General features: G+C 42.6%; 1 protein-coding gene across 7 annotated transcripts in view; it reads right to left on the bottom strand.

Moving 5' to 3' along the window:
• Positions 1 to 18,315, bottom strand: part of LOC124002270 (casein kinase I-like) — a 66,871-nt gene that overhangs the window by 23,861 nt on the left and 24,695 nt on the right. For all 7 annotated transcript variants that reach the window (XR_006832971.1, XR_006832973.1, XM_046309655.1 and 4 more), the window contains 2 exons: positions 18,111 to 18,151; positions 17,779 to 17,848 (listed from right to left, as the gene is read on the bottom strand). Coding sequence is in view for 5 of the 7 variants with exons in the window: in XM_046309655.1 (XP_046165611.1) it covers positions 17,779 to 17,848; positions 18,111 to 18,151 (111 nt within the window). In the remaining 2 variants the exon portion in view is untranslated. The remainder of the gene's footprint in view (positions 1 to 17,778; positions 17,849 to 18,110; positions 18,152 to 18,315) is intronic.

Genomic DNA, 18,315 nt, shown 5'->3' with positions numbered 1-18,315 from the left:
CCTGGTTCCTCTAGGTTTCTTCCTAGGTTCTGGCCTTTCTAGAGAGTTTACTAGCCACCGTGCTTCTACACCTGCATTGCTTGCTGTTTGGGGTTTTAGGCAGGGTTTCTGTACAGCACTTTGAGATATCAGCTGATGTACGAAGGGCTATATAAATACATTTTATTTGTGTACAAAACATTAGGAACAACTTCCTAATATTGAGTTGCACCCCCCCTTTGCCCCCAGAACAGCCTCAATTCATCGGCGCATGGACTGGCACATGCTTCCCACAGTTGTTTCAAGTTGGCTGGATGTTCTTTGGGTGGTGGACAATTCTTGGTTCACACAGGAAACTGTTCATCGGGGAAAAACCCAGCAGCGATACAGTTGTTGACACACTAAAACCAGTGCACCTGGCACCTACTCCGCTTAAAGGCATTTAAATATTTTGCCTTGCCATTCACCCTCTGAACGACACACATACACAATCCATGTCTCAAGGCTTAAAAGTCCTTCAAAACCTGTCTTCCCCCTTTATCTGCACTGATTGAAATGGACTGAACAGGTATCAAATAAGGCATCACAGCCTTCACCTGGTCAGTCTATGTCATGTAATGTTTTCTACACTCAGTGCCGATTAGCTAGCTGCTTTGCTGGTTATACATTTTCAAATGAGCTAACTTAGCTTGCTAGCTAGCTAGCTGCATATGGCTGCTATTTGGATGTTTTTTCATCTAACTAGATGATGCAGCAAGAACAGCTACAACAGTTAAACTTCTTAGCTACCCATTTTCTCTGAAGCAATGTTCTAATCGCAAGCTGCAATTTACCAGGCTGGTTAGATAGTCGGGTTGGGCGGTAAATCCAGATTTTCACATCTTCATACCATCCTTCTCTCACGCCGGGATTTGCAGTATTACCGGCTTAGTACACAAGAGGGTGCCAAAAACGCTAAAAGAAAGCCCATTGGGTTCCATTACCAGAATGTTAACAAAATTAGCACAACAGCGATCTTCCATGGAATCTGCTAGCTAAATATGCTAACGAGTGCAAAGACAGGCAATCCTGCAGATAAAAGGTATACATATATAATGTAGGAGCTATCGAATGTCATTTTTGGTGAGTTTGGACATTCACAAGCAAACGTGAACGAGAGACATTGTGCAAATGAACAGTGCTGGCTCTGGAGGAGCATGTGTACAAGCTGTCTCTGTGTGGAGTCTGGAGTCCATAGAGCAACGGGCCTGTCTGCTCTGCTTGGAGAAGACGGGGGAGGAGCAGAGAGCAGATGGGCCGAGAACGGAGAGGAGAAAAAAAAACGCAAGGAAATCAAAAGATAGCAGTGGCATCTGTACAGATAACTCATCCAAAGGGTTTTGTAAAACTGCTTCTTATTGTAATTTCTGCTCGGGATCACACTAATTTTGTGCTTCAATTGCATTTCTCCACTCAGATGAGAATTCACGACGGGAATTTTATCATTAGACAGCGCTCTAATTTATGTGCAACTACGTTTCTCTGGTAAAAATGCTAGATTAACTTGAAGAAAAACATTAGGAATATGTAGCTGACTACATTCTAGGATGAACAGAAATATGATGGCCATGCATTAGGTTTAGCAAAATAAATGCCTTGATTTTTCATTAGAAGCTCATTTAGCCTACTCGTGTGGCTGTCAGTCAAATAGCATTGCACTTCTGTTGTCATCTGATGAAAAATAAGCTATTTTCTGCCGAATGTGTAGCATTAATGTATTCTCTGAAGGTAAACTAAAGTTGCTGATCACTCTATTGAAGTAAAAAACAACAACACTTGACTTGCAATATAAAATGCGACCCCTGTCAATACCCAGCTGGACTCACCTGCTTTCTCCAGGTTTCTCCAGTTGTGCAATTTACAAACAAACACGTGGTTGGCTCAACTTTTCTGGGGAACTACTGTAAGCTTCATAATGTAAAATAATGTGACAGGTGAAAAGAAGAACGTGATCTACTTTACCTAACATATTGCACAAGTCGACTGCAGGTATTTACTTAAGTACACATGAAAAGCTGAACTGGTCCACCCACACAGACAGCGTTGTGAAGAAGGCGCAGCAGTGCCTCTTCAACCTCAGGAGGCTGAAGAAATTTGGCTTGTCACCAAAAGCACTCACAAACTTCTACAGATGCACAATCGAGAGCATCCTGTCGGGCTGTATCACAGCCTGGCACGGCAACTGCTCCGCCCACAACCGTAAGGCTCTCCAGAGGGTAGTGAGGTCTGCACAACGCATCACCGGGGGCAAACTACCTGCCCTCCAGGACACCTACACCACCCGATGTTACAGGAAGGCCATAAAGATCATCAAGGACAACAACCACCCGAGCCACTGCCTGTTCACCCCGCTATCATCCAGAAGGCGAGGTCAGTACAGGTGCATCAAAGCTGGGACCGAGAGACTGAAAAACAGCTTCTATCTCAAGACCATCAGACTGTTAAACAGCCACCACTAATATTGAGTGGCTGCTGCCAACACACTGACTCAACTCCAGCCACTTTAATAATGGGAATTGATGTGAAATATATCACTAGCCACTTTAAACAATGCTACTTAATATAAATGTTTACATACCCTACATTACTCATCTCATATGCATATGTATATACTGTACTCATCTACTGCATCTTTATGTAATACATGTATCACTAGCCACTTTAAACTATGCCACTTTGTTTACATACCCTACATTACACATATCATATGTATATACTGTACTCAATACCATCTACTGCATCTTGCCTATGCCGTTCTGTACCATCACTCATTCATATATCGTTATGTACATATTCTTTATCCCTTTACACTTGTGTGTATAAGCTAGTAGTTGTGGAATTGTTAGGTTAGATTACTCGTTGGTTATTACTGCATTGTCGGAACTAGAAGCACAAGCATTTCACTACACTTGCATTAACATCTGCTAACCATGTGTATGTGACAAATGAATTTGATTTAAGTAGCTACAAATATTAATGCAGAACTGGTTTCAATAGTATTCACGGTATTGAAAAACCAATCCGTGGCTATTTCTAAATACCATATATGGTATACACCCCAAGCCTATTTGATAGGTAATTGCATTTAATTAACACAATGCAGGCTCCTCCCAGGCTGGTCAGTCTACTTAGAGACCTTATCAAGGCTGGTGGGCCTCAAAGCTAGCAGTTTCACCCGAAACCTCAGAGGCTGGTCTATGTGCAAGGCTCCTCGGAGGCTGATCAGGTGTAGAAATCGGCATAAAAAAGGTTCCTTGCAGGCTGGTCAGTGTAAATAGCAGCCTCGGCGGCTAGTCTATATTAAGCTTCCTCCAGGGCTGGTCAGTGTAAATAGCAGCCTCGGCGGCTAGTCTATATTAAGCTTCCTCCAGGGCTGGTCAGTGTAAATAGCAGCCTCGGCGACTAGTCTATATTAAGCTTCATCCAGGGCTGGTCAGTGTAAATAGCAGCCTCGGCGACTAGTCTATATTAAGCTTCCTCCAGGGCTGGTCAGTGTAAATAGCAGCCTCGGCGGCTAGTCTATATTAACCTTCCTCCAGGGCTGGTCAGTGTAAATAGCAGCCTCGGCGGCTAGTCTATATTAAGCTTCCTCCAGGGCTGGTCAGTGTAAATAGCAGCCTCGGCGGCTAGTCTATATTAAGCTTCCTCCAGGGCTGGTCAGTGTAAATAGCAGCCTCGGCGGCTAGTCTATATTAAGCTTCCTCCAGGGCTGGTCAGTGTAAATAGCAGCCTCGGCGGCTAGTCTATATTAAGCTTCCTCCAGGGCTGGTCAGTGTAAATAGCAGCCTCGGCGACTAGTCTATATTAAGCTTCATCCAGGGCTGGTCAGTGTAAATAGCAGCCTCGGCGGCTAGTCTATATTAAGCTTCCTCCAGGGCTGGTCAGTGTAAATAGCAGCCTCGGCGACTAGTCTATATTAAGCTTCCTCCAGGGCTGGTCAGTGTAAATAGCAGCCTCGGCGACTAGTCTATATTAAGCTTCCTCCAGGGCTGGTCAGTGTAAATAGCAGCCTCGGCGGCTAGTCTATATTAAGCTTCCTCCAGGGCTGGTCAGTGTAAATAGCAGCCTCGGCGACTAGTCTATATTAAACTTCCTCCAGGGCTGGTCAGTGTAAATAGCAGCCTCGGCGGCTAGTCTATATTAAGCTTCCTCCAGGGCTGGTCAGTGTAAATAGCAGCCTTGGCGACTAGTCTATATTAATCTTCCTCCAGTGCAAATAGGGGCCTCGTGGGTGGACTATAAGAAAGCGTTCTAGCAAGCTCGTCAGTGTTAATAGGAGCTGTTCTGGCCCATAAATAACTATGGCTAGTCTTTTTTAAAAGCAATGATTGTTCTATAAATGAACAAAAAAGTAAACCGCAACATGCAACAATTTCAAAGGTTTTACTGAGTTACAGTTCATAAGGAAATCACTCGATTTGAATTTAAATAAATTCATTAGGCTCTAATGCACATATGTCAGAGTCAAGGCCCGCGGGCCACATCCGGCCCGCGAGAAGGTTTTTTACAGCCCCTGGGATGATCTTGATTTATTATTAGAACCGGCCCGCAGACCGCAGCAAGCCGGCAGCCCGCAGATCTTTTACACGCACCAATACTACATTTCCCACAATGCAACGGTGACGCACCGAGCAGTAGGCTGCTTCATTTCAATATTTATTGGCACAGCAGTTGTCAGCATCACAGTAAAATTAACTTTCAGATACCCATCAAAAATGGCAAAACGGAAGGTGGACACTGAGAACCGGGGGTTTCAAACAAGGTGGGAGTCGGAGTATTTGTTCACGGAGGTAGCTGGAAAACCTGTGTGTCTTCTGTGTGGAGAAAGTGTGGCGGTACTGAAAGAGTATAATCTGAGACGACATTATGAAACGAAACACGCGGACAACAACAAGAATATGGACATGGAACAAAGGCTACAAAAGGCAGAGGAATTAAAACGAGGCCTCAAATCTCGACAGGCTCTGTTCAAAAAAGCCTAATCACAAGGCCAGGCTGCTGTCAAGGCCAGTTTTATTTTGGCAGAAGAGATCGCTAAATCAGCCCGGCCATTTACGGAGGGGGATTTCATCAAAAACTGCATGATTAAAGTTTGTGACGAAGTTTGCCCAGAAAAAAGGCAACTCTTTTTAAATGTGAGTCTGAGCAGAAACACCATTGCCGAGAGAGTAGACCAGTTGTCCATCAATCTAAAAGAGCAGCTTGTGAAAAAGGGAAAAGATTTCATTGCATATTCCTTGGCTGTGGATGAGAGCACCGACATTTCTGACATTGCCCAGTTGTCAATTTTCATCCGCGGAGTGGACTCCAGCCTAAGCGTGACAGAGGAGTTTTTGGCTTTACGTCCTATGCATGGCACAACTACGGGGCATGATTTGTATGAAGAGGTATCAAGATGTGTAAATGAGATGGAGCTGCCTTGGGAAAAACTCGTGGGTTTGACAACCGACGGAGCACCTGCGATGTGTGGACACAGGAGCGGACTGGTGGAAAAGATACGGGAAAAGATGCAAGAGGAAAACGCGACAGGTGAGCTGACAGCTTATCATTGTATCATACACCAGGAAGCGTTGTGCGGTAAAGCCTTGAAAATGGAGCATGTAATGAGCATCATCACGCGCACAGTTAACTTTATCAGAGCCAAAGGTTTGAATCACCGCCAGTTCAAGGCATTTCTGACGGAGTTAGAAACGGAGCATGGTGATTTGCCTTATCACACAGAGGTGCGATGGCTAAGCCAGGGAAAGGTGCTTCAAAGATGTTTCGAGCTTCGTGAGGAGATTTGTCTGTTCTTGGACAGCAAAGGGAAAGACACAACACAACTCCGAGACGAAATGTTTCTGTGTGAAATGGCTTTTCTGTGTGACATTACGAGTCATCTGAATGCAATGAACTTGCAGCTGCAGGGTCGGGATCGTGTCATCTCTGATATGTACAGTACAGTGAAGGCATTTAAAACCAAACTGACTCTGTGGGAGACGCAGATGCGGAAAGAAAATTTGAGCCACTTTCCCAGCTGCCAGACCATGAAAGAGAAGCTCTCTACCAGTGCGTTCCCGAGCGCACAGTTGGCTGATAAAATAGGTATGCTTGCCGCTGACTTTCGATGCCGATTTGCTGACTTTGAAGCACAAAAAAGCAGGTTGGAACTGCTCGGTAACCCATTTGCTGTTGACGTGGAAAGCTCACCACCAAACCTCCAAATGGAGTTGATTGACCTCCAATGCAATGATGCACTGAGGGCAAAATATGCGGCAGTGGGTGCTGCGGAGTTCGCCCGTTTCCTCCCCGACACAATGCCCCAGCTGCGCATCCAGGCTGCTCAAACGTTGTCTATGTTTGGCAGCACATACCTGTGTGAACAACTGTTTTCTTTGATGAACTTGAACAAAACATCACACAGAAGTCGACTTACTGCTGAACACCTCCACTCAATTCTGAGGATTTCCTCAGCTCAGAGCCTTACCCCGAACATTGATGAACTTGTGGAAAAGATGGGACACCACCAAGTATCACCCTCAACCTCAAACAAGTGAACATTACTGTGCAATCACATATTTAGAGTTTTTACTCAGTTCAAGTTTAAAAGTTAAAGTTTAATATTTGTTTTCACTGCATGTTACTTCTCCTTAAACAAAGTGTTGTTTTTGATTAATAGATTTTTGCACTTTATTTTATTGTATTTCAATCCAATTATATTTTAAAAATATTTCAGTTGAGTGGATGATAGAAAATTGCTATTGTTTTTTTCTTTGAAGTAAATTTAGCCCACTTTTGCTAAAATAGAAAATATAGGCTACTGATGGTGCCTTGAATACCGGTTTCTTTCATTTAATGTTCATGTTATGGGGATTTTTATATAAAGGAAATTTGTCTTTTGTGTCTGTTGAAAATTAAAGATTACTGACAGAGCCATAAGAAAATATTGCTTTATTTATCTGATCATATTGGAATATATTTGTTAGGTTTTCAGTAGGTTCAATTAGGTTCACTAGACTATATGCGTCATTTAAAAATTTCTCAATGAACATTCGAACAGTCCGGCCCTCGGCTTGTAGCTAAAATTTTTATTTGGCCCTCCGTCCATTTGACTTTGACACCCCTGGACTAGAGCAATGAAGTCAGGTATAGTTTCTGATGTCGCTATGCGTAGGATTGCTGAAAGGTGAGTCCGTAAGATATATTCTGTTCCTTGACTTATTATATTTCATCACTGAAAAATGTCGGATCACATACGTAGGTTGACCCAAACAGTGCAAACATCTTCTGAGCATGACTCCTAATCTTCTGAAAGTTTTGTTCATCGAGAGATGAATAGAACCTCGTCAGTGACATTGTTTGGAATAGTTCTCCAATCACTGCATCTGACTGAAGATTGATAAGCTCAAGTTGCAGGTCAGTGGGAGCATTATCCACATTATAGGTGAAAGGAGAGGAAACAGTAGGAGCATTATCCACATTATAGGTGAAAGGAGAGGAAACCGTAGGAGCATTATCCACATTATAGGTGAAAGGAGAGGAAACCAACAGCATGTCATTTTCCAACACTTTAAAATCCTCAAACGACGAGAACTGACCGTTCAAAGCACGCAGCAGCGATGTATACTTCTCCCGCCGGTCATCTGATAGGGAACAGACTAGTGGTGTCAGAAGGTGGGTGATTGTTGCCTTCTACTTGGCGGGTCAGGAGAAGTAATTTTCCCTTGAAGGCTTTGACAAGGCTGTACATCTGATGTGTAAAAAGGCCCTTCCCTTGTAGTTTGGAATTCACTTCATTCATGAGGGCCATGATGTCCACGGTGAAGGCAAAATCAACCAACTTTATTTTATCTTGCAGTTGAGGGAAACTAACATTTTCCTTTCATTAGCAAAAACTCAGCAATCTACAACATCAGGTCCCACACCTTTTTAAGTACCTTCCTCAAAGCCATTTCACGTTTGTGTGTTAGGGGAGATCTGAATGGCCCGACTCTCTTCCAACAGTGAGACAAACTGCCTGGGTTTTTTAAGAATGTGCTCTTAAGAAGTTTACAACTTTAGTGACTGTCCACAACATGGCTCATTTTCAAGGCACATTTACAGAGCACCTCCTGATGAATAATGCAATGCAGGAAAAACGTTTTCTGATCTGGTTTCAGCTCAGATCTTGTATCCTTTTCAAAAGGCTAATGTTTTTTTCCAGTCAAGTTTGGGCACCCATCAGTGGTCACACTGGATAACTTTATAAAACTCAGTCCCAGCTTTGCCACACACTTATTGACCACCTCCAATAAATATTTCCCTGTGGTTGTGCTCTTCATTGACTACACTGAAGCAAGCTCCTCTGTAATTTAAAAGTCTGGGGTTATGCCTCATAAGACTATCAACAACTGCGCTGTGTCACGTGCATCACTGCTCTCATTCAGGGCAAGGGAGAAATGGGTGAAATCCTTGTCTTTCACCTGTTGTTCCATATTATCTGCGATGTCCTCAACACGCCGTGTCACTGTTTGTCTTGACAGGGAAACCTTTTCAAACAGCTCTTTCTTTTCGGGGGAAAGTATTGCTGCAGAGTTGATTTAAACATTCTTTAATGAATTCACCTTCAGCGACTGGCTTGATTATCTTAAGCAATTTTGTGGGACCGTACCTAGCTAGCTCTTGCAATTCCGTCGATTGCTGAATGCAGTTTTGTGAAAAGTCCTTGCCCTACTCTGCTCAGAAGACATTCCTATATTTCTCTGCATGCCTTGTCGGGACAAGTTGTAGTCTTTCAAGACAGCGATGCTCTCTTTTCACACTAAGCACACAGCTTTCCCTGATGCCTCAATAAAGAAATATTTCGATGTCCACTCTTTCTGGAACACCCTACATTCATTGTCTACTTTTCTTAGTCTAGCTCAGGCCTGATGAGTTTCTGTCTAAACAGTGACATGAGCTGCCTGAAAGCCTGAGATTTAATTCAAATTGGAATTAGTGGTTTTGTTGGGGATAATATTGAATTATTGGAATTGACCTAACATTGGAATTCAGAGGAACTGAATATGTTGAATTTACAGGGAGAGAGAATTGGAATTGACCCTAACCCTGATGCGCGTATACCAGTGGTACTTGACTCAGAGCTGACTAGCATTCATTGGGGGCGGCAGCGTAGCCTAGTGGTTAGAGCGTTGGACTAGTAACCGCAAGGTTGTGAGTTTGCTCAGTTTTGCCGGTTGACCAGCTCTACAAAGGGTCTTTTAAAATTGGAGGCCACTGTGTTCTTGGGGACCTTCAATGCTGCAGTCATTTTATTTAGTAAGTTTCTCCAGATCTGTGCCTCGACAATCCTGTCTTTTAGCTCTACGGATAATTCCTTCAACCTCATGACATGGTTTTTGCTCTGAATATGAACAATTTTTAGAAGCTCTGTTTATACCTGCCGTTAACATGCATCCTTTGTCCTGATCTTGACCTGATTTGCAAAATCTTCTGTTTACACATAAGGTCTGATCACTATCAGATCACAATGTCTGTTTATACCTGGTTCTACACTGAACAAAAATATAAACGCAACATGTAAAGTGTTGGTCCCATGTTTCATGAGCTGAAAAAAAAACATCCTGTTACACACAAGCTTATTTCTCTCAAATGTTGTGCATAATTTTGTTTACGTCCCTGTTTGTGAGCATTTCTCCTTTGCCAAGATAATCTATCCACCTGACAGGTGTGGCATATCAAGTAGTTGATGAAACCGCATGGTCGTTACACAGGTGCACTTTGTGCTGGGAACAATGAAGGCCACACTCAAATGTGCAGTTTTTGTCACACAACACAATGCCACAGATGTCTCAAGTGAGGGAGCATGTAACTGGCATGCTGACTGCAGGAATGTTTAACGGAGCTGTTGCCAGAAACTTGAACGTACATTTCTTTACCATAAGCCGCCTCCAATTTTGCTTTAGAGAATTTGGCAGTACATCCAATCGGCCTCACAACCGCTGACCACGTGTAACCATGCCAGCCCAGGACCTCCACATCCGACGCGGAATCGTCCAGGTGGACAGATTTTGATTGGCTGGGCATGGCTCCCCAGTGAGGTGGGCCTATTCCCTTCCAAGCTCACCCATGGCTGCGCACCTGCCCAGTGATCTGAAATCCATTAGAGCAGGGGTGTCAAAGTCAAATGGACGGAGGGCCAAATAAAAAATTTAGCTACAAGCCGAGGGCCGGACTGTTCGAATGTTCATTGAGAAATTTTTAAATGACGCATATAGTCTAGTGAACCTAATTGAACCTACTGAAAACCTAACAAATATATTCCAATATGATCAGATAAATAAAGCAATATTTTCTTATGGCTCTGTCAGTAATCTTTAATTTTCAACAGACACAAAAGACAAATTTCCTTTATATAAAAATCCCCATAACATGAACATTAAATGAAAGAAACCGGTATTCAAGGCACCATCAGTAGCCTATATTTTCTATTTTAGCAAAAGTGGGCTAAATTTACTTCAAAGAAAAAAACAATAGCAATTTTCTATCATCCACTCAACTGAAATATTTTTAAAATATAATTGGATTGAAATACAATAAAATAAAGTGCAAAAATCTATTAATCAAAAACAACACTTTGTTTAAGGAGAAGTAACATGCAGTGAAAACAAATATTAAACTTTAACTTTTAAACTTGAACTGAGTAAAAACTCTAAATATGTGATTGCACAGTAATGTTCACTTGTTTGAGGTTGAGGGTGATACTTGGTGGTGTCCCATCTTTTCCACAAGTTCATCAATGTTCGGGGTAAGGCTCTGAGCTGAGGAAATCCTCAGAATTGAGTGGAGGTGTTCAGCAGTAAGTCGACTTCTGTGTGATGTTTTGTTCAAGTTCATCAAAGAAAACAGTTGTTCACACAGGTATGTGCTGCCAAACATAGACAACGTTTGAGCAGCCTGGATGCGCAGCTGGGGCATTGTGTCGGGGAGGAAACGGGCGAACTCCGCAGCACCCACTGCCGCATATTTTGCCCTCAGTGCATCATTGCATTGGAGGTCAATCAACTCCATTTGGAGGTTTGGTGGTGAGCTTTCCACGTCAACAGCAAATGGGTTACCGAGCAGTTCCAACCTGCTTTTTTGTGCTTCAAAGTCAGCAAATCGGCATCGAAAGTCAGCGGCAAGCATACCTATTTTATCAGCCAACTGTGCGCTCGGGAACGCACTGGTAGAGAGCTTCTCTTTCATGGTCTGGCAGCTGGGAAAGTGGCTCAAATTTTCTTTCCGCATCTGCGTCTCCCACAGAGTCAGTTTGGTTTTAAATGCCTTCACTGTACTGTACATATCAGAGATGACACGATCCCGACCCTGCAGCTGCAAGTTCATTGCATTCAGATGACTCGTAATGTCACACAGAAAAGCCATTTCACACAGAAACATTTCGTCTCGGAGTTGTGTTGTGTCTTTCCCTTTGCTGTCCAAGAACAGACAAATCTCCTCACGAAGCTCGAAACATCTTTGAAGCACCTTTCCCTGGCTTAGCCATCGCACCTCTGTGTGATAAGGCAAATCACCATGCTCCGTTTCTAACTCCGTCAGAAATGCCTTGAACTGGCGGTGATTCAAACCTTTGGCTCTGATAAAGTTAACTGTGCGCGTGATGATGCTCATTACATGCTCCATTTTCAAGGCTTTACCGCACAACGCTTCCTGGTGTATGATACAATGATAAGCTGTCAGCTCACCTGTCGCGTTTTCCTCTTGCATCTTTTCCCGTATCTTTTCCACCAGTCCGCTCCTGTGTCCACACATCGCAGGTGCTCCGTCGGTTGTCAAACCCACGAGTTTTTCCCAAGGCAGCTCCATCTCATTTACACATCTTGATACCTCTTCATACAAATCATGCCCCGTAGTTGTGCCATGCATAGGACGTAAAGCCAAAAACTCCTCTGTCACGCTTAGGCTGGAGTCCACTCCGCGGATGAAAATTGACAACTGGGCAATGTCAGAAATGTCGGTGCTCTCATCCACAGCCAAGGAATATGCAATGAAATCTTTTCCCTTTTTCACAAGCTGCTCTTTTAGATTGATGGACAACTGGTCTACTCTCTCGGCAATGGTGTTTCTGCTCAGACTCACATTTAAAAAGAGTTGCCTTTTTTCTGGGCAAACTTCGTCACAAACTTTAATCATGCAGTTTTTGATGAAATCCCCCTCCGTAAATGGCCGGGCTGATTTAGCGATCTCTTCTGCCAAAATAAAACTGGCCTTGACAGCAGCCTGGCCTTGTGATTAGGCTTTTTTGAACAGAGCCTGTCGAGATTTGAGGCCTCGTTTTAATTCCTCTGCCTTTTGTAGCCTTTGTTCCATGTCCATATTCTTGTTGTTGTCCGCGTGTTTCGTTTCATAATGTCGTCTCAGATTATACTCTTTCAGTACCGCCACACTTTCTCCACACAGAAGACACACAGGTTTTCCAGCTACCTCCGTGAACAAATACTCCGACTCCCACCTTGTTTGAAACCCCCGGTTCTCAGTGTCCACCTTCCGTTTTGCCATTTTTGATGGGTATCTGAAAGTTAATTTTACTGTGATGCTGACAACTGCTGTGCCAATAAATATTGAAATGAAGCAGCCTACTGCTCGGTGCGTCACCGTTGCATTGTGGGAAATGTAGTATTGGTGCGTGTAAAAGATCTGCGGGCTGCCGGCTTGCTGCGGTCTGCGGGCCGGTTCTAATAATAAATCAAGATCATCCCAGGGGCCGTAAAAAACCTTCTCGCGGGCCGGATGTGGCCCGCGGGCCTTGACTCTGACATATGTGCTCTAGTCAATGCCCATCAGAGAATTCACTCCTCACACTGAGTAGTTTAAATGTAATGTAGAGGTCTCTTGTGTTTTTGTGCATACCAACATCTCAAGACATCAGTCATGAAGTTTAAGCTTGGTCGAGAAAATGAGTCTTCCAAATGGACTATGACCGCAAGCATACTTCCAAATTTGTAGCAAAACGACTTAAGGACAACAAAGTCAAGGTATTGGAGTGGCCATCACAAAGCCCTGACCTCAATGCTATAGACAATTTGTTGGCAGAACTGAAAAGGGGTGTGCGAGCAAGACTCAGTTACACCGGCTCTGTCAGGAGGAATGGGCCAAAATTCACCCAACTTACTGTGGGAAGCTTGTGGAAGGCTACACAAAACATTTGACCCTAGTTAAACAATTTAAAAGGCAATGCTACCAAATACTAATTGAGTGTATGTAATCTTCTGACCTGGGAATGCGATGAAAGAAATAAAAGCGGAAATAAATCTCTACTATTATTCTGACATTTCACATTCTTAAAATAAAGTGGTGATCCTAACTGACCTAAGACAAGGAATTCTTACAAAATGTCTTTGGCTAAGGTGTATGTAAACCTGCGACTTCAACTGTATACCTACTGTAAATCCGTCCAGATACGCTACTTATTTTACTTTTTAACATGCACAGAAATAAACCACATCCATGTTCTCCTTTTTGTAGGTATTTTTATTATTAAAATGCAATGAACTACACTGAGGGAAAAGTCAACTGTGCGTTCAGCACCACGGACAAAACTTTTGTTAATTGTTCAATATATCCACAATTTTCCTACCTCATGATGCCATCTATTTTGTGAAGTGCACCAGTCCATCCTGCAGCAAAGCACACCCACAACATGATGCTGCCACCCCCGTGCTTCACAGTTGGGATGGTGTTCTTCGCCTTGCAAACATAACGATGGTGATCATGGCCAAACAGTTCTATTTTTGTTTCATCAGACAAGAGGACATTTCTCCAAAAAGTACAATCGTTGTCCCCATGTGCAGTTGAATACCATAGTCTTTTTTTATGGCGGTTTTGTAGCAGTGACTTCTTCCTTGCTGAGCGGCCTTTGTTATGAGGATATAGGACTCATTTTACTGTGGATATAGATACTTTTGTACCTGTTTCCACCAGCATATTCACAAGGTCCTTTGCTATTGTTCTGGGATTGATTTGCACTTTTCGCAACAAAGTCCTGAGCAGTATGACGGCTGAGTGGTCCCATGGTGTTTATACTTGCGTACTATTGTTTGTACAGATGAACGTGGTACCTTCAGGCGTTTGGAAATTGCTCCCACGGATGAACCAGACTTGTGGAGGTCTACAATTTTTTCCCCTGAGGTCTTGGCTGATTTCTTTTGATTTTCCCATGATGTCAAGCAAAGAGGCACTGAGTTTGAAGGTAGGCCTTGAAATACATCCACAGGTACACCTCCAATTGATGTCACTTAGCCTTTCAGAAGCTTCTAAAGCCATAACATCATTTTCTGGAATTTTCCAAAGCTGTTTAAAAGGCAGTCAACTTAGTGTATGTTAACTTCTGACCCACTAGAATTGTGATACAGTGAATTATACGTTAAATAATCTACCTGTAAACAGTTGTTGGAAAAATGACTTGTGTCATGCACAACGTAGATCTCCTAACAGACTTGCCAAAACTATAGTTTGTTAACAAGAAATTTGTGGAGTGGTTGAAAAACGAGTTAATGACTCCAACCTAACTGTATGTAAACTTCCAACATCAACTGTATCTGTCAATACAGTCATACACATGATGTATAATCCTGTAATATGATTCTGGCCCGCAATGGCAAAAATATATTCTAATGTTGCCCTCCATGGAAAATAATTGCCCAGACCTGGTCTAGCTATACAAATACATATAGGAATACAGTTTGGAATTATTAAAAACAAACCCTACTGTCAATTTGATACTATGTGGATTAATTCCTTTAACTGGGAAATTAAAATAAAATTCCAAAGATTAAATGTTTTAATTAACAATTCCAATACAAAAAGTCTAAACTCCAAATTAATTCCAACGGAAATTCTCCACTTCATGAGTGAATTCAAGAATTTAAATTTCTAATTCAATTGGAAATGGCAAACTATAAATATAATAAAATACAAATTTAGCAAATACAATTGTAGTCTAGCAGTTTACAAATGTATTTCCATTTTAATTCACAAATACATTTTGAAAATGGACTACAATTTCAGTACATATTGCAATACACTGTACATAAACAAAAATGACTACTTTTGTTAGGAACCCCCCTGAACATATGAAGAGTTTGACCACTTGTATTTTCTCTTCTACATATTCTGTCACTTGATGGTTTCATTCCAGAGACACATTTTTTTGTCTATAATTATGATATATATATATATATATATTTTGCCTCACACAGAGAAATAAGTAGTACTGCTCGGTTTTACAGTCAAATGTAACAATGTCCTTTCCCCCTTCTGATGACCAGGTGGCGAATCGCATCTCTGCATGTCTGGCAGACATATCAGTGTGGATGACGGATCACCACCTCAAGCTGAACTTCGGCAAGACGGAGCTGCTCTTCCTCCCGGGGAAGGACTGCCCGTTGCATGATCTCGCCATCACGGTTGACAACTCCATTGTGTCCTCCTCCCAGAGCGCTAAGAACCTTGGCGTGATCCTGGACAACACCCTGTCGTTCTCAACTAACATCAAGGCGGTGGCCCGTTCCTGTAGGTTCATGCTCTACAACATCCGCAGAGTACGACCCTGCCTTACACAGGAAGCGGCGCAGGTCCTAATCCAGGCACTTGTCATCTCCCGTCTGGATTACTGCAACTCGCTGTTGGCTGGGCTCCCTGCCTGTGCCATTAAACCCCTACAACTCATCCAGAACGCCGCAGCCCGTCTAGTGTTCAACCTTCCCAAGTTCTCTCACGTCACCCCGCTCCTCCGCTCTCTCCACTGGCTTCCAGTTGAAGCTCGCATCCGCTACAAGACCATGGTGCTTGCCTACGGAGCTGTGAGGGGAACGGCACCTCAGTACCTCCAGGCTCTGATCAGGCCCTACACCCAAATAAGGGCACTGCGTTCATCCACCTCTGGCCTGCTCGCCTCCCTACCACTGAGGAAGTACAGTTCCCGCTCAGCCCAGTCAAAACTGTTCGCTGCTCTGGCTCCCCAATGGTGGAACAAACTCCCTCACGACGCCAGGACAGCGGAGTCAATCACCACCTTCCGGAGACACCTGAAACCCCACCTCTTTAAGGAATACCTAGGATAGGATAAAGTAATCCTTCTCACCCCCCCCCCCCCTTAAAAGATTTAGATGCACTATTGTAAAGTGGCTGTTCCACTGGATGTCATAAGGTGAATGCATCAATTTGTAAGTCGCTCTGGATAAGAGCGTCTGCTAAATGACTTAAAAGTAAATGTAAATGTAACAAATGACTCCATTTTAAATAAACTGTACAAATTATACATTTGTGACATCTATATAATAATTGTTTTAATAAATAAATTCAATACAGTAATATGAGATCTGTATGCAAAACATTAACATTTGACATTTACCAGGTGTGCTTATCCAGAGGGACATACAGTAAGTGCATTCACCTTAAGATAGGTAGATGAGTGAACCACACATCACCGTCAAATATACAGCATACGGATATTATCCGCTCGTGTCTTTATACTTCCGGTTTTGTACACAAGCTTCAAAATGACTAAAAAAATAGATATATTCTTGGTTATTGCAAAGCCATTTCACAGCTGTTTAGATCATACAATGATTCTCGTTTGGACACAAACTGAAATTAGGTGAACATGATCAAATTTTATCAACAAGGTAATGGCAGGGGGATTTCTACATATTGCGCCTAAGGAAATTTCTATTCTCCGTCTGCTTAGCTAACTTTTGTTTCAACCCTGACTTTGTATTAAAAATGTGACTGATACAACTCTGATGTACCCATTGATGGATTTATTAGTTCATTGATTAATGACACTTGCTTAGCCAACACTGCCCAAGAGGAAATAGCCGGAACCCACCTATGCAAGACCTTATATTTGAGATGTACATCTCCCTTCCCCCAACACTGACATTATCTCTGTCTAAACACTGGTCCTGTCAATGACCCACATGCAAAGGTAACACAGGAAGCGGTGTCACAACAGCTGTGCAAGTGTGAACAGACTGCACTTCCTGTGATTGTCTTCAGTGAATGGGGGGTTTCAAGCAGAAAGCAGTCATCCCATATAGAAATGGACTGTTTTAAAAAATAATTTTTACAATTGGGTGTGATTGGTAAAATAGCGTAACTGTTAAAGGGAAGTGACAGCACACTCTCTGCAGCGTATTCAGGGAGACAACATGGCAACGCGTCGCCTCCCGCAGAGGTTCTGCAGGTGTCTCATCAACACCACAGGACTAGTGCTACTTTCTGTACCTGAGCCAGGAGACTGACAAGTGTGTAGGAAGTTCACTGACTGAAGTGTGACTGGTTGTGTATGTGAGGCAAAGGCAATGCATGTGTAAGAAAGATATCTCAAGCTCTTTCCCAAGCAACCGTTCCAATCATTAAACCACAACACGTAGAACCACTAAAAGACTGTACACCTGCACAACATTACCATGTCCTTGCAAGCCTAAATATTCTGGAGCAATATAATACCTGAGATTCAGGTATTCTGCGTGAGCAACCGACAAGAGGAAACACACACACCCACATGCAGTAATTTATTAATATTGAGGTCCTTAACCCGATCAGACAGAGGCACAGTGAAATTGATATAACAGGAGAGCTTGATAATTCTTCTTTTGCGTGACAGTTAAGAATGGGCACAGTCTTTCTTCATACAAAACATTACCAATATGAGGTGACCTCAAGTCAGTTGGAGTGATTAGTGAGCAAGGAAGAGAGAGGATGGAGGTAAATATGTGGCATACAGAGTGAAGGTCTTACCTGTGCTGCCTAATGTTTTGTAAAACCGGTACTCCAAATGCAGCTGTGGTGCCCTTGACTTTATTGGTTCCTGGAGGGGGAATACAGAAGGAAACACTTCAGTTGAAGGGAGTCTTTTCATACACTACACACCAAGAATAAGAAGTACACCTAAATAGGTACATTATTCAAATTAATTATCCTTCAACAAACTATTTTCAAATTCAGGTTTATAAATACATACATATTTTTTAAATAAAATTATATGTAAATAGGCTGTTCACTCAAAGTATGTTTTTAAGAGCTGCTCATTGAGTCACTCCACAAATACAGAAATAAGAACACATACTTACCAATTTTATTGCAACATACTCATTGGTGTAGAGGTTTTTACCTGGGGGGGGGGAGAGGTTATTATTTTCAAAACAGATGTGAGGTCGCACCATAGAAATATAATGAAAAGAACGGGCTTGGATGCTCTAACCCTGTTAATTTGACTGGCAAACTCATGGGTACAGTCACATTGACTTCCTGGTATTGAAATACAATCATTTCTAT

This window comes from Oncorhynchus gorbuscha, linkage group LG02 (assembly GCF_021184085.1).
Source record: "Oncorhynchus gorbuscha isolate QuinsamMale2020 ecotype Even-year linkage group LG02, OgorEven_v1.0, whole genome shotgun sequence".
NCBI classification, from domain to species: domain Eukaryota; kingdom Metazoa; phylum Chordata; class Actinopteri; order Salmoniformes; family Salmonidae; genus Oncorhynchus; species Oncorhynchus gorbuscha.
The sequence above is the reverse complement of the archived record's forward strand: the minus strand, read 5'-3'. Positions and strand labels throughout refer to the sequence as shown.